Source organism: Alosa sapidissima, chromosome 8 (genome assembly GCF_018492685.1).
Source record: "Alosa sapidissima isolate fAloSap1 chromosome 8, fAloSap1.pri, whole genome shotgun sequence".
NCBI classification, from domain to species: Eukaryota; Metazoa; Chordata; class Actinopteri; order Clupeiformes; family Clupeidae; genus Alosa; species Alosa sapidissima.
In genome coordinates this window covers 28,340,137-28,356,876 of record NC_055964.1, presented here as the reverse complement: position 1 = coordinate 28,356,876, position 16,740 = coordinate 28,340,137, and the positions used below count along the sequence as shown (strand labels likewise).

General features: G+C 44.8%; 1 protein-coding gene across 39 annotated transcripts in view; it reads right to left on the bottom strand.

The window, feature by feature from the left end:
- Positions 1–16,740, bottom strand: part of LOC121715812 (calcium/calmodulin-dependent protein kinase type II subunit beta-like) — a 78,816-nt gene that overhangs the window by 15,498 nt on the left and 46,578 nt on the right. For 8 of the 39 annotated variants that reach the window (XM_042101749.1, XM_042101752.1, XM_042101756.1 and 5 more), the window contains 3 exons: positions 14,743–14,777; positions 8,402–8,434; positions 5,363–5,431 (listed from right to left, as the gene is read on the bottom strand). In XM_042101749.1, the coding sequence (XP_041957683.1) occupies positions 5,363–5,431; positions 8,402–8,434; positions 14,743–14,777 (137 nt within the window). Of the gene's footprint in view, positions 1–5,362; positions 5,432–8,401; positions 8,435–14,742; positions 14,781–16,740 lie in introns of all 39 variants that reach the window. The other 31 variants (XM_042101750.1, XM_042101754.1, XM_042101761.1 and 28 more) reach the window with 7 other exon arrangements.

Below are 16,740 nucleotides of genomic sequence, written 5' to 3'. Positions count from 1 at the left end.
GAAGAGAAGGAAAAGGAGGAGGGACAGAAAGAAAGGGAGTAGAGAGAAGAGAACAGAAAAGAGAGCAGAAGAAAGAAGAGAGCAAATTAAGGAGAAGAGGTAAAAGGGGCGGAGAAAGAAAGACGGCACACAGAGGGAGAGAAAGAGAAATAGAAAAGAGAGCGAGAGAGAAGGGGGGGGGGGGGGGAGTTGGAGACAGAGACAGCAAGAGGAATGAGGGATCGATTGGGCATGTGATATGAAAACCTGGCATGAGCAAGAAAAGCAGTGAAAACAGCTACAGCTGCAGCAACACAGAAATATGGTTCTTTTTCGCTCTGCAAGCTCAGGGGGAGAGAGCAGAATATCCTCCTTTTAGGCATCTCTACTTTTCATCTCTCTCTCAGGGGGAGAGAGCAGAATATCCTCCTTTTAGGCATCTCTACTTTTCATCTCTCTCTCAGGGGGAGAGAGCAGAATATCCTCCTTTTAGGCATCTCTACTTTTCATCTCTCTCTCAGGGGGAGAGAGCAGAATATCCTCCTTTTAGGCATCTCTACTTTTCATCTCTCTCTTTTGCACTCCCTTTACTCTCTCTCACTCTCTCTGACACACACACACACACACACACACACACACACACACACACACACACACACACACACACACACACACACACACACACACACACACACACACACACACACACACACACACACACCTAGCCTCCAGGGAGAGGCAGAGGCTGTCTGTGCAAAACTATGGACAAATTCTGCAGTGCAGAAGATTACATTACATTACACACACACACACACACACACACACACACACACACACACACACACACATTCCCTCTCTCTCCATCACACACACGCGCACACATACAGTAGGCTTACACACAAATACAAAAAGGCAAAAAGACTGCATGCCAGGGCAGCCACACACACATATATACACAGAGGCGTTGTTGTTAATGATACCATAACAGTAACAATAATAATAACAATACATATGTTACACCACATAACAGGGGACTGAGGCATGCCAGCAAAACATGTATCTGAAAGCCGACCTAACGCAGTCAACAGCCATCACCTGAGCCTGGTCTCCTGCCTGAGCAGTTGAATTGTATGAGTGTGTGTAATTGAGTGTGTGTGCGTGCGTGTGCATGTGTGTGTGTGTGTCTGAGTGTGTGTGTCTGAGTGTGGTTGCTGTGTTCGCTAGGTCTTGACACTTATCTCTCCCGATTTACGCAAAACCTCCAGTTAATTCCCTCTTCATGTATCTGAGTGTGTGTGTGTGTGTGTGTGTGTGTGTGTGTGTGTGTGTGTGTGAAGATTTGGGGGGGATTTCCCAGTGCTGGCCCTTAAAAGGGAGAAACGGGAGATGGGCATTACATGAGCCAAGCTCTGCTCGGGATTAGCACAGGGCTGATCCGCCACGGCTCACATGGAAAGGTGTAAAGTGCCTGTGCTGTCCCTGAGTGTGTGTACGTGTGTGTGTATTTATGTGAGTAAATGTGTGTGCATGTGTGCCAGTGTCTGTATTTCCGTGTGTGTGTAAAGATATGCACATGTGTGTGTCTGTGTACGTATGTGTGTAAGGGTGTGTGTGCATGTGTGTGTGAGTAAGAGAATGTGTGAGTGTGAATGTGTGTGTGTGTGTGTGTGTGTGTGTGTGTGTGTGTGTGTGTGTGTGTGTGTGTGTGTGTGTGTGTGTGTGTGAGAGAGTGTGAGTGTGTGTGTGTGTGTGAGTGTGAGTGTGAGTGTGAGTGTGAGTGTGTGTGTGTTTGTAGCAGCTGAAATGTCACACGCCACACATTGCAATACATTCACCTCCCACTGCCACATTGCCTCTTGCTCTCCAGGAAGTCACACTCTCCTGTGACCAATCGGCAGCCAGCTGTCTCTGGCTCGCGCATTATGATGTTGTCGTCGCCGTAGCAACAGTTGCCCGGGGCAACGCGACAGAGGCAGTGGGGCTAAGTTCTCCAGGACACTATACCTGGAGTCTGCAAACTAGCGGTGCATTTCCACCAGTGGGTAAAACCTCAATGCCTTGAGAGAAAGCCTCAGAGTTCTTTGGTTTTCATCTCTGAGGCTCTGACCATCTGACCCTCAAGGGCCACCATCCAAATGGCTTCAGACCAGTCCTGAAGTGTGGGAGGGCAGAATTGTAGCCTGGTCCTACCAGACTCTCGTACATTTCATAATGTAGAGAGAGGTAAAATTTGGCCTGAGACAACCCGCGAATATACCGAAATCTCAGACGACGTACTGGAGGAAAATGAAAATTGAGTGGAAGTACATGTACGTAGGAGGTCAGAGCCAGGCTAGCAGAATCGGCCCTGAACCTCACAAACTTCTGGAGTGGAATAGAACCCAACAACAAAGCCACAAACAGATAATAATAATAATAATAATAATAATAATAATAATAATAAGTATATTTTATATAGCGATTTTTATATATAGATAGCGTTAGCTTAGGTTGCTTAGCTGTAGAAATGTAACACTGTGCTTAAGCCCTGGTCTATACTGGGGGAAAAGTCTAAATCAAACTATATCATTTAAATGAAAGGGACTCACAGACAGTGAGTAAATCAGTGCCTTGTTGAAAGGAACAGCTGGTAGGAGATGGTGGTGATGAGACCCTGAAATGAGATCTAATTGACATACTCATGTGGTCTTCTTCCTAGTAGTCTGACATTACCTAAAGCACTTACGTCTTTTGGTAGGATTAAACATTCAGTTTCAAGCATGAACGATTTACCCAAACGTGTGGAGAAGAGAGAGCCATCTGGTTTGTGTGTGTGTGTGTGTGTATGTGTATGTGTGTATTTGTGTGTGTGCATACTTGTTTGTGTGTGTGTTTTTGTGTGTGTGTGTGTTTATGTATGAGTGAGAGAGTAAGTCGGCCTGAAAAACTGACTCATGACTGAATACAATATACAATAATCATCTCGTAATTTCCCCCTTCAAGGTTACAAAACTCAATATGTATCAGTATGGGCTTCATTCCCTCTCTGACACACACACAAACACGCACGCACACACACACACACACACACACACACACGCGCACGCACGCGCACACACACACACACACACACACACACACACACACACACACACACACACACACACACACACACACACACACACACACATTCCCTCTCTCGATCACCCACACACATTCCCTCTCTCTATCACACACACACACACACACACACAAACACTTGTAAGGGCAACTATGATGGATCCTAAAAATATGCTGATATATTGCTCCACGTGTTAGTATGGTTGTATATGCGAGAGCAGCTGTGATGCCTACCATTGCAGGGTCATCTATCAGACCAGCCTCCACCAAGTGCACTACAGAGACTAGGCCAGTATTCACTAATATTCACAGCTACGTATATAACCCAGGTGCATTGTGGGACACCGTGTGTAAGTGTGTGCACACGCTGTCAAGCTGCAGGATTACAAACCACCAACCTTTATCCTAACTCTAAAACCACAGCCACGAGACAGCCTCTGCTTTGCTAACATTCAGCAACATTCAATAATACATGATCTTTATCCACAGGATATATTGCACGCTAGTATTTATGAGTATGTAACAACACTTTGATAACTTGGATATGCATCAACAATTTTTTGTTTTAACTCTACACTAAACTCTAACGCTAAGTCCCAAACTACCAAGAATGTTGTTCCTCTGCATGTTAAAGGGTACTTTATGGTTTCTCTACATGTTAAAGGGTACTTTAAGGTATATGCCAACTCTATACTCTGTACTGTACTCTCTCTTTGACTCAAATTAAAACTAGAATATTATTATACAAAATGTCTCCTGATATTCAGGCATCTCACATAGCACTACCTCACCTCAGTTATATGGATGAGCCACCTCATCAGGCTCACTTGGGGCTCACCTGTCTGTTTCTCTCTCTCTCACACCCGCACACACATGCACGCACACACACCCGCACGCACGCGCGCACACACACCCGCAGACACGCGCGCACACACACCCGCACACACGCGCGCACACACACCCCCGCACACACGCACGCACACACACCCGCACACACCCACGCACGCACACACACCCGCACGCACACACACACACACACACAAACACACACACTCTCTCTCACACCCTCACGCACGCACACATGCACGCACACACGCACACACACACACACACGCACGCACACACCCGCACGCACGCACACACACACACACACACACACCCGCACGCACACACACACACACGAGTGAAATAACCCTGAGGAGTACAGGCTGGTGGGAGATCACTCCGGCACTGTGCGAGGTTATTTTCAGCCTCTCTCCTACCAGCTAACCTGATAATAAACCTTATTCAGCACCCATCTATCCTAACATAAGTCACCAGTGAACAAGAAACATTATTAAGAGAGCAGAGGTTGTACTATTCTACATACACACTCATCAAGGATACAGTCAGCTGTACAGACCTCTGGGACCCATTATGGAAGTGATTATATAGGCACCATACAGTCATTACAAGTCACACACAATGAATCGTTTCATGGGTCACGGAACAAAACTGAGTTGAATGAAGGGCAGCAACATTTAATCATTTAATCAATGGCTTGGTTTGTTTCCCTAAATGAACTTTCCATTAACTGTGTGCGTGTTTCAGTGCCATTCGAGGTAAACTGTGGTGGTCGTGTGAGTGTTAATCTCAAATTGTTAATTAAATTAACAATCAAATTACCCCCCCCCCCCCCCCCCCCCCCCCAATTGGATCTTTCGCGTCCATTTGACAGAAGTCTGCAAAACATTCTGTAGTTGACTTGTGTAGACTTCTCCTCCTTTAATGACCTCAGTGAGTCAGGACCTTTAACGTCTCATCTGTAGGATCACACAGCAGAGAAAACCAACCAAATACCCACCCCCACTGCAGACTAGGGACTGACACATGGCTTAGCACAGCTGCTTAAGAATGGTCGACAGGACGGACAGTGAACTGTGGCACCACGACAGAATGGATGACAGGAGGAAGACAGTAATGTGAAGGAGGAGAAGGGGCAGAGGGATATGGGCCACTACTGAATAAAAACAATCAAAAAGTGATTCCACACACAATGAAACTACATTTCAAATAAATGCATGGTCAAGCACCACCAATTATGCCTTCACGGACCAGCAGGGGGCTACGAACAACTGGTTGAAAACCCCCTTGGACCACAGGATGGACGGCGCCACCAAGACAGAGAGCGGATGGACAGAAGCACAGGAACAAGGAAGAGGAGAAATGATAGAGGGATTAGAGAGAGGAGGAGGAGGAGGAGGAGGAGGGCATGTGGGTGAGGAAGGGAGGAGAGGATAAATACCAGAGCAGGAGAAGGAAGGTTTCCTTTGGGGCTGGTGACTATGCTGTTTTTCGTGCTGTTTGACTGGGGCTGTGCAGGAGGGGAAATAGCACAGTGTTAAAGAGGTGCAGGGGTTATTCAGGTGCAGGAGAGGGAGAAGTAACAATATCACACCAGAAAAGACTCAAACTCAAACTTTTTCGTGTGTGTGAACACATGCATACACACACACAAACACACAAACACACACATTAATACTATTTCTCTCCTGTCTTGTCTCTCTTACACACACTTTCATATTCTCTCTCTCTCTCACACACACACACATTAATACTATATCTCTCCTGTCTTGTCTCTCTCACACTTTCATATTCTCTCTCTCATACACACAGATGCACACACACACACACACACACACACACAAACAACCCAAGAGGACAAACAAAACAAAACAAAAAAAATACGCTGCTTCACATATCTGATTCTGATGAGAGGTTTAAAGCATTCTGTCAAACACTGAGGAAGGCGAGGCAGGCAAGGCAAGGCAAGGGCAAAGTGACCACATCACTGCTGCTACATCATCCACTAAACACGCTCCCTCCTCGTCAATGAGGCTTGTAAAGGGTTCATTAGTGCCGATTAGGCTCGTTATGCCACAGCACTGTGGGCCTGTGTGACTGACGCAGAGTTCAGGTCGAACAGAGAGCAAGCACTTTAAAGCAACACCAAAGCACTTTTCCTGTCGCACGCACGCTATTTGTTTATCCAGCACTGGCTTTGGAAATAACGAGGTCTACAGACAAGGTGGAGTAGGTTGTATGATTTTATGAAAGTATGATGTATTGCGACATCAGAAGCAAGTCAAATTTGTAGTTTCTTATGTCTCATTCCATCGAACTACAGATCCGCTACCCGATCTGGCAAACTTGCATAGTGCGGTTATAGCCGATAGAGGGCCGCGAAGCGAATGCAGAAGTGCCGTTCACCCTGTTACGAGTTGATGAACCACTGAAACGATTTTGGAAACAATATTTTAAGGTACAAAAAACTCTTTGGTGTTGCTTTAAGAACACTCAGAGACAGGAGGGCGGGCAGGCTGGCAGGCTTTTGCCATCTACAGTACTGCGCTGGACTACACTGGACAAGACTGGACAAGTCTGCCTCGGCCAGAGCTGCTGTCTAATGACTAGAAAAAAATATATCATTAGGGATGGACATCATTCAGAGAACATTATGATGAGCAAGTCAACCATGACCACTAATGGCTAGTTTGGGATGTTGACTTTGTGTTGAGTCTGTGTGTGTGTTTGTGTGTGTGTTTGTGTGTTGGGGGTGGGGGTTGTTTTTTGGGTGGTTGTTAGGGTACAGACGACATCCAAAATATCAGTGTACGAAATCCATAACTGCTGTTGATTTGCATACTTGTTGTGCGTAAACAGCGTAAAAGGTGTCACCTTTGGCCCTGTTTTCACTACAACTGGAATAAGTATTGGCAGCTGCAAATGTAGAATACACTTCTTTATATAACTCTAATTTATAAGGAAAAATATTGTTATTTAGATAATGTCATGTAAATGAAAAAAAAAAACATAGCTGAAAAATTAACAAAATTAAGAAGATATCATAAGAAAATAATAAATATCTACATGTGTTTATATAGAAACGGTAGCACAAGTATCTGTGTGCTATCAGTGGTGGGTCTCTGCCAAAGATTTGCTGCAATACATTCAAGCAAATCACGCATAAAAGCACATATGTCCATATATACGCACATGTACAGATTACGTAATCAACAGTACAGCCCTACAGACTCAGTGAAATGACAGCTTTGGCAGATAAGATGAGATTACACAGGGGGACCAAAGCAACGCTACTCCAACCATCAGCGATCAAAAAATAAATGTAGATCTATGGGTGTGGGTATGGGTATGTACATGTAGCACAAGGTCACAGGTCACTTTCAGCCACACACAAACACACACACACAGATACACACAAACATACATACACACCACATACACACACACACACACACACACACACACACACACACACACACACACACACCACATACACACACACGTTCACACACTCACTACACATACACATACACATACACACACCACTATACATACACACACACACATTTGTAAAAAGCCCAGAGCACTTAGCCCGTGCATGTGCTCATTAGACCCAGCAGACCGCTTGTTGGGGCCATGAGAGCGTAGCGAGTCAGTGTGATCAGACAGACGGTCACTCTGTGAGTACACCCCCCACCCCCCCCCCACACACACACACACCCAAACACACATACATACTTGTCCTGGCATGTCCCCCAGCCACAAACCCTGATGGGGTCAAGCCCTAACTGGTTCAAGCAGTTAAGCCAAACCTCTGTCTGACTCATAAAGATGAATCCAAAGAGGTTTCCACTACCAGAGTCCACTGAGTGCAGTACATTATCATGCATGCACACACAACCATTCCAGCTGCAGCAGACAGCAAGGAAAAGAAAACTGCAAATATATATATAAATGTGTGTGTGTGTGTGTGTGTGTGTGTGTGTGTGTGTGTGTGTGTGTGTGTGTGTGTGTGTGTGTGTGTGTAGGATTCTCCAGAAGCAAGGGAGGAAAGTCCTCTTGAAGATGAAAGCCAAAGGGCAGGAAAGGAAGAAGCAGAGAAAGAACAGCAGGAATGCTCTTGCACGAGACTAAGGCTGCAGAAGAAGAAGAAGGAGAAGAAGAAGAAGAGGAAACTAATGCTGCTGAGCGAGAAAGAGAGAGAGAGGCGATCGAGAAGAAGAAAGCCAGAGGCAACCCAGTTAGCAGCTGATGTCTGAACAGATCCGACCGAGATGTGGGCTGGATCTGCACCAGCACGGGGCAAGAAGAGGGCAGGAACAGGGGCAGAACAAGGGCCGGAACAGGGCCGGAACTGGGGCAGAACAAGGGTAGAACAGAGGCGGAACAGGGCCGGAACAGGGGCGGAACAGGGCCTGACAGCTTCAGGGAAGAGAGGAGGACGGAGTGCAAAGCGGAGATCAGGACACTGGAAGCTCACCATGTACTGGACAGTGGCGCTGGACTTCCTTTTCTGCTCCCCCACAGGAGGATGGATGGATGGATGGATGGATGGATGCGTCATGGGGATCGGGGGTCGTGGAGGAGAGAGAGAGATGGAGAGTGGGAGGTGAACGCAAAAAAATAAATATGCACAACTAAGGCTCTAAGGGCCAGATGTACTAACGCTTTTGCATCCACTTCAGGGACGTATTAGTTTCGCAACGTGCACGTAAAATCATGGCGAGGTATGTACAAACAGGCCGCACTGAAGTAAAAGCGCAGACTGCCTGTCGCGGGAGCTGAAAATGGCAAATTGCGCTTTTCCGTGTCATGCATATGCATTCATGGGAGGATCCAGGGGAAAGTGGGAGTTTAGCGTAAAAAGATGGGAGGGGAAGCGTAAAGAGCGCTTAATTATGTATTCTGCGGTATGTACAAAAACTGCCCGTGAAAACGCACGTCTATTCTGCGCCTAAATATCTCCGCCTTGTAAAAGCAGATGTTAATCCAAATTGCGGTTAAATGCGTCAATAAGAGAACCTTTCAAAGACAACAGAATCGCTATTTAGGGCACCGCTGCGTCTTTGTACTATATTGAAAGCAACCTTAACTTTCGTTGGCCTTTCGAATGTCTTACTTTCACTTTCAGGTCATCCACTTAAACTTTCCTACTTGCTAGATTTGACCAATCTTCAATAGCCTACGTGCACAAGTAGTTTGAGTAGAACTACTGATCTTCATTATCTCCCTGCTTGTTGACATCTCATCATGTATTGTATTATTTCATGATCGCTAAACGTTTGATTCTTTTTGATGTTGTCATCAGTTAACTTCATTCAACTGCGCTTGTATGTAGGCCTATGCCGTTCAGTTGTGGACGTTCGTAAATTGCGGTAGGGGGCGGAGAAGGTGCAGATAAATACCACGTATTACAGCGTTCGCTATCTGTTGTTGCCCATGGTGCTGATAACGCTACGTTCGCAAATGTACGTACATCTGGCCCTCTGTCTTTAACTTCACAAAATGAGCAAGTGTGTAATAAAGAGAGATAGGGTTACTGAGTGTGTGAATGTGTGTGTGTGTGTGTGTGTGTGTGTGAGATCGAAAATTAGTTTTACTTTTATTGACATTGCAAAATTCGGCATGTGGTATTAGCAGAGGTCTGCACTTCCCTTGTCCCCTTCTAGCTCAGAAAGTGCCATACTGAGCATGTGCAACATCATCCTGGAGTGGAGTCACACTAATCAGCCAATAGAAAGACTACAAAAAGACCTTGGACAAATGAAGAGCCGAAGCCCACAGTCATATTTCAATGGGTGCAAGAAGTGATTTAGCTGTTCTGTCGCTAGCGCGGAGTGCTACGGTGTCATGGTGTGTTCCCCTTCACATTGTGTTCCAGTGGCACTTTAACAATTAGTGACATCCAGTTTTGAAACATGCTTTCAGCAGCAGACAGGCGATGAGTGACAGAGGAAGCATTTGGCTGCAGTTAAAAATTAATACATGTCTTACACAAAGTTAGACAGGAGCACAGAAGAGGAGGGTAAAGGAGAGACAGAGACAGAGAGAGAGAGAGAGAGAGAGAGAGAGGGAGAAGATTGTGTAGAGGGAGAAATCATATCCTCAATATGGCTATGGGAGCATGCAGGGGAGCCTGTTGCTAGGCGATGAGGAGGGTGCAGCACGCAGCTATTTGTGGCTCAGAGTTTCCAGGGTTCAGGCTCACAGCTATTCCTGGAGCCGCAGCCACATTCCCTTCTGAAGTCCCTCACACCGGCCAGCACACACACATGCACACACATACATATATGCACGCAGGCACGCACACACACGCACACACACACACACACACACACACACACACACACACACACACACACACACACACATACAAACACACACACACACAAACATACACACACACATATATATGCACGCAGGCACGCACATACACGCACACACACATACAAACACACGCACACACACCACCACATACACCCACGCACACAAACATACACCACCACATACACCCACAAGCACACATACACACGCATACCTACGCACATAAACATACACACACCACCACATATACCCACACACACAAACACACACACAGACACACATGCATTATACTCTCTCCTTTCCCTCACACACAATGCACCAATACTCATTTACGCTACACTGCATCCTCACTCTCAAGGTGTGAACAAACAAATGCTAATATATACAAAAACTAATATATAACAACACAACATACATGTGCATACATGCAACTACTGCATTTGTTTCTATACACAAACTAACTAACTAACTAAATAAATAAATAAATAACAAACACACACAAACACACAAACCAAACAAAGAAGTGTGTGTGTATGTGTGTATGTGTGAGAGAGTGAGCGAGTATGTGTGTGTGTGTGTGTGTATGGTGTGGCAGAAAGATCAAGAAAGAAAACATGAGACAGATGGCATGAAAGGAACAGGAAAAGAAGAGAGAGTTAGGAAACTGACTGAACACACACACACACACACACACTCTACTCTCTCTCTCTCTTACTCTCACACACACACACACTTGTGCACTCACCTCTCACACACAAGCATGCCCAGCACACACACACACACACACACACACACACACACACACACACACACACACACACACACACACACACACACACACACACACACACACACACACACACACACACACACACACACACACACACTTCCAACCAAGTGAGCTCGCCCCTGGTGGAACTACAGAGCACGTGTGTACACTGATGCAAGGCACTCAGGAAAGGCAAATCTAAAATAAAACTGTCACGTCCAATTTCTCTGCATTTGGCAGGCAGAGGCACGCAATGCAGCATCTCTGCCTCTCTTCAGCACCCCTCCTCTCATTCTCTCTCTCTCCCTCTCTCTCTCATTCTCCCCCCCGCTCTCTTATCCCCCCCCTCTCATTCTCTCTCTCTCCCTCTCTCTCTCATTCTCCCCCCCCTGCTCTCTCATCCCCCCCCCCCCTCTCTCTCTCTCTCTCCGTCTCTGCTGGAAGTATGTCTGATCTGAGAAGACGGAGGCTGTGTTGGGAGATGAGTAAGGCTCAGGGCTGCTGAAGGAGGCTGAGCTTTAAGAGAAAGCAATTGTTCTATTTTAATCGGGCCGGTTGCGCTCAAGTGCTGAACGACTCAAAGACGCAGAAACCCATTTGGAGAGCGAGTGACAGAGCAAGCTTCAAGCTTCAATCTCACTTCTGAGGGAAAAAAAATCATCTGTAAATATGTCTGTATCTGAGACTGTGTCTGTGTCAGTGTCTGAGACTGTGTCTGTGTCAGTGTCTGTAAATGTGTGACTGAGACTGTGTCTGTAAATATTTCTGTATCTGAGACTGTGTCTGTGTCAGTGTCTGTAAATGTGTGACTGAGACTGTGTCTGTAAATATTTCTGTATGACTGTGTCTGAGAGACTGTGTCTGTTTCTGTGACTGTATCTGAGAGACTGTGTCTGTGTCAGTGTCTGAGACTGTGTCTGTTTCTGTGACTATCTGAGACGGTGTCTGTGTCAGTGTCTGAAACTGTGTCAGTGTCTGAGACTGTGTCAGTGTCGGTGTCTGAGACTATGGGCTCTATCTTGCACTCTAGCGCAATTGACTCATGGGTGTGGTTTGGGCGTAACATGCAATAAACCAATCAGAGCGTCATCTTACATTCCCTTTAACAACAGGCACGCTTGTTCCATAGCGGATTGCTATTATGATGGCGGATTTGCCAGGCGCAGCCTGGAACGGTTCACAGCGCTATAGTCAGTTGGGAACAGTTTGCTATTGATTTTTCCTCTTGACAAAATGTAATACAGAAATGTCACTTTCCAATGTTTTGGGATCACTCTCACTGAATCACGAGGTTATGAATGCATGGTGATATTTTCGCAATGTAATCGAACATTACCTCACTATAGACCAGGGGTTCCCAAACTTTTCCACGACAAGGCCCCCCAAATACCACTAGGTTCTGGCCAAGGACCCCCTTGATGTGTTATTAAACCCATCGACAATACTACGGCAAATGTAAAAATACATTAAGCTAATCCTAATAATTATTTTAGCCACAAGCACTTTGCGATGGAGCATACATTGTGTCTTATCTGTCAGATAAGCTCTCCTCTCCCGTGCTGCTGCTGGGGCATTTGGGTTAAATGGCATCGCCATACATTTCAACATCACGTCTCATTAAGTCCTCTAATATTTCCTAATTTATGTCATCAACACATCCGTGATTCGTGGAAATGTGTACGCTAGATTTATACCTATTTTTTCACATCGGACACCACACTGATTTCAATATAGCAATTTTAGCAATGAGTAGCAATATTTGTCCTTGTAATTATGTATGGTTTGGAGAAATGGGAACTGCGTCGTATAGATGAGAGGAGCAAAGTGCATTGCGCAACACAGGCGCCCAAGCAAGCGCTCCTGCAGGTGTACGGCTGTACCTTACCATCAGGCAACTCAACAATGAGAAACAGTTTCCAAGTTGACCTAACTTTCCAACTCTGCACAGTATCCCATTAACTGCATGACAGTAGGCTATTTACAATATTTTATGTAAAGTAGAGTTTGTAAACACGTTATCATCAACTTAATGCATGCACAACTTTTGTTTGAGCAGGAGAGAGAATAACAATTAATGGACGCAGCAACTACAGAAATTGTAGCCAAGGCTACTTGCTGCTTTCTTTTACTGTCTATGGTTGCTGGTTAACAGCACATAATAAGCTTATTTAAGCGAATTCACAAACTCAAGACTTCAAGGCCATCATGGATATAAAATGTTTTTTGAAAACAACGAAAGGATGGAGGGAACATAGCAAAGCTTGGAGTTATTTCAGATGGGCTACAACAAGGTAGGCAAAATTGTGGTGCTTGTTAAAACCTTAGCACAGCTGAAATAATGCTTATAGGCTGATGTTAAAGCGCACACAATGTTTAAAGCAATACACAACGGTAAATTGGAACAAAACTAAAGGTAACTTTAGCCTTTATAGGGCTGTATAAAGTTGTACAAATTAATAGGTCGTAATTAGGCGTTGTTGTTGTAAAGATATTGCATGTAGATGTACTATATAGGCTACTAAATTTTTAGTTGACCAATGCACGAACAAAACCGGGAAACGGACAAATATTATCAAGGCTTTGAATGTTTCCATCTGTGCAGAGGGTGTCTGTAGATCGGTGTGCATAGCATTCATTCCTGCAGGCCTGTGGCCAAGCATGCGCCCTTAAAATAGCATCTGAATTTGCGCCACTGACTTTAGACCAGGAGGTTCCTGGTCTGTGGCGGAATAGTTTTCTGAAACTGCAAAATATCAACAGGGACCGTTTGCGCCTGAACACGCCCCCTCTTTTCGCTGAAACGCCCCCGTGGGAGCACATATACCTGTGGAGGGAAAATTCCAATATGCACTGACTGCAAAATAGGAAAGACAAAAGCGCGAGTATACAAAGTCAATTGCGCTGGAGTGCAAGATAGAGCCCTATGTCTGTTTCTGTGTCTGTATCTGAGACTGTGTCAGTGTCTAATTTTACGTGTCCTTTTTCAACCTGTCAAACACAAAATGATGCAGTAAGAAACCTCATTCCATTGACACTATAATGATGCAAAAAACACAGAAAATCTAACCTGTTCCAAAAACTTTTTTGACAAAACAATGATTCATAGTACAAACATGATTGACACAATGTCAGGGTCGTATTTTTTTCAGTGTGTAAAAGCCTTTACTTTGTCTCTCTCTGTGTGTGTGATGATAAGTGTGTGACTCCGTTTGACTGTGTCTGTGTCTCTGTGGGTGACTGTGACTCTCTGCTGGCTGTTAAATGATTTAAGCGATTTGGAGCTCAGGAGTCTATTTTTAAAATCTTCCCAGAGAGGAAAGAGAAGCGTTTGTGTGAGGAGGTTAATGATGCAAGATTAATATATAATTAATATGGTGCCGAACATGAGAGGGACATTGCTACCAGCGACCTCACACAGCCTTCTTAGAACACAGATACACTCACGCACATCCACACGTAGGCGCACACACACGCACACAAACACACACGCAAGCACGCACGCACACACACACGCACACAGACACGCACACACACACATGTAACAGAAGAACATCAGGAGGAGCAAAAGACAACGAGAGAAAGAGCAAGAGGGAGAGAACATGAAAAAACTTGAGAGAAGATGGAAAACAGAAATGTACAAGCTATGTGTGTATTTCCTAGTCAAGTCAAATCAAGTCAAAGTAGTTGAAGGGTCAAAGTTCATGGGGTCAAAGAACAGGTAGTCTTACCTTGACATCAGCCTTTTTGTTTAGCAAACTCTTGGCTGCTGTAAATAGAAAGAAAAAAGTGTTATTCCATTGGGTAAATGATCGAAAGAGAGAGAGAGAGAGAGGTAGATAGAGAGAGAAAGAGATAGATGCGAGAGAATGGCATCTACCTGTGGATAAAAAGACTAGTGATATTCAAAATAATACAATTCAAATCACTGATGTTCAGTGCAATGAGCCCTTTAGAACACTTTAAATACACAGAATTGCATAGATTGTGTCGAGATGATCCCTGTAGGAAGGTAGAGCAAAGAGGCGGACGAGGAGGAAGAGAGGGTTGGTCTTAGATAAGAGTACACAGAAGCATGCTTTAATTCAATTCAATTCCAATTTATTTACAAAGCACCAAAAGGACTGAAATAGTCTCCAGGCTCCAGGCGTTTTACAGAATCCAGAGCCGAAATGGCACTGTTCTCCAGGAGACCTTACACACAGTTATCATGGCCATGTACTGTTGGTACATGGTACATGGCGGTAGATTCTAGCGTCAAATGTCATTTTTCACATAGTGTAATTCCTCCTCTATACCTAACTCCCATCCACAAACACACACACACAGTCTCTCACATCCCAGCCCTCTCTCCCATTCTCAACTCTCTCACACACTCACTTATCAAAACAGACACACCTCTCCTCTCCACTGCTAGGATTGGTTATGTTATCCCTCTAACTAGTATGTTCACGAAACACCAACTCATGACCTCACTTACACACACACGCATTTTTTGATCTTTTTTTTTTTTTGAATGACCCAAACACGCAACACCATCAGACTGACAGGATAGACCACGCTGCCAATCAATCAGGTTACTTGAGATCAGATCACAGTTCTCACCACATAATACAGATCAACAAGTCATGTCTAGGTGCCGAAAAGGTTAGCATATACTGTAAATCCTAACAGTATCAACAGTATTCAAGCAGCATTAACCTCAAAGTGATGGGGGTCTCCTTACCTTGCCACAATTACAGAAGCAAAGAGAGGTGGGAAAGGAAGACATTAGGAGGTCAAAGTTCAAAGGTCAACTAGACTTTAGAGTTCAATAACAATCTCCTGCATAGGAAATAACATTTGACAAGGCTCAGGGGTTCAGAACAGGCCTAAGTTTTACTAGTAAATGTACGTCTAAAAAACTCTCTTCTCTATATGTGACTACATAAATGTATTAGTGTACGTGTAGCACGCAAAATACATTCAAATATAATAATTTGGCATACTGGGTTGTCTCCTACTGTGTGTGTGTGTGTGTGGTTGTGTGTGTGTGTGTGTGTGTGTGTGTGTGTGTGTGTGTGTGTGTGTGTGTGTGTGACCTGAGCTCTTGCCATGCTCTTGCAGTGGCTGTGGTGAGAGCATGCAGAAGGTGTATCGGCAGGAGGGGACGAGCGGGGGAGCAGAGTAGAGCTAACAGAGAGAGAGAGAGAGAGAGAGAGAGAGACAGAGAGAGAGAGAGAGAGAGAGGGAGAGGGAGAGAGAGAGGGAGAGAGGGAGTGTGTTAACTATGAATGTTTGACTGCAGCTCATGAGGGCTGCTGCCTGCCAGAAATAAACAAAGCATACGTGTGTGTTCCATAGAGAGGGGTGCAAAATGCTCTCTTTCTCTCTCTCTCATTTAGCCATGGGCTTCGGATATTTATTTTTCCATTTCATTGTTGCTTTTGTTGTGTCTTTATCTTGCTTATCTTAGCTAAGAGCACTACAATTTGTTACACTTTTAGCTAAAACCCTGTTTTTTTCTGTCTGCAAATGCAAAGCAACTTGCAATAATAGTTTCTGCACAACTGAAAGCATTTTAAAAGTCTTCTGTACATAAAGGAGACCTCCCTTGGGTTGGATGACAAGTCTGATCTAGGATCTTACTCTGAAATCGCCCCCTTTACAGGATTCTAAAGGCTACTCATGCGTGTTGAACCCCATTGCCTTTGCCTTTCAAAAAAACAAAAAAAGACAAAGAGAACAAA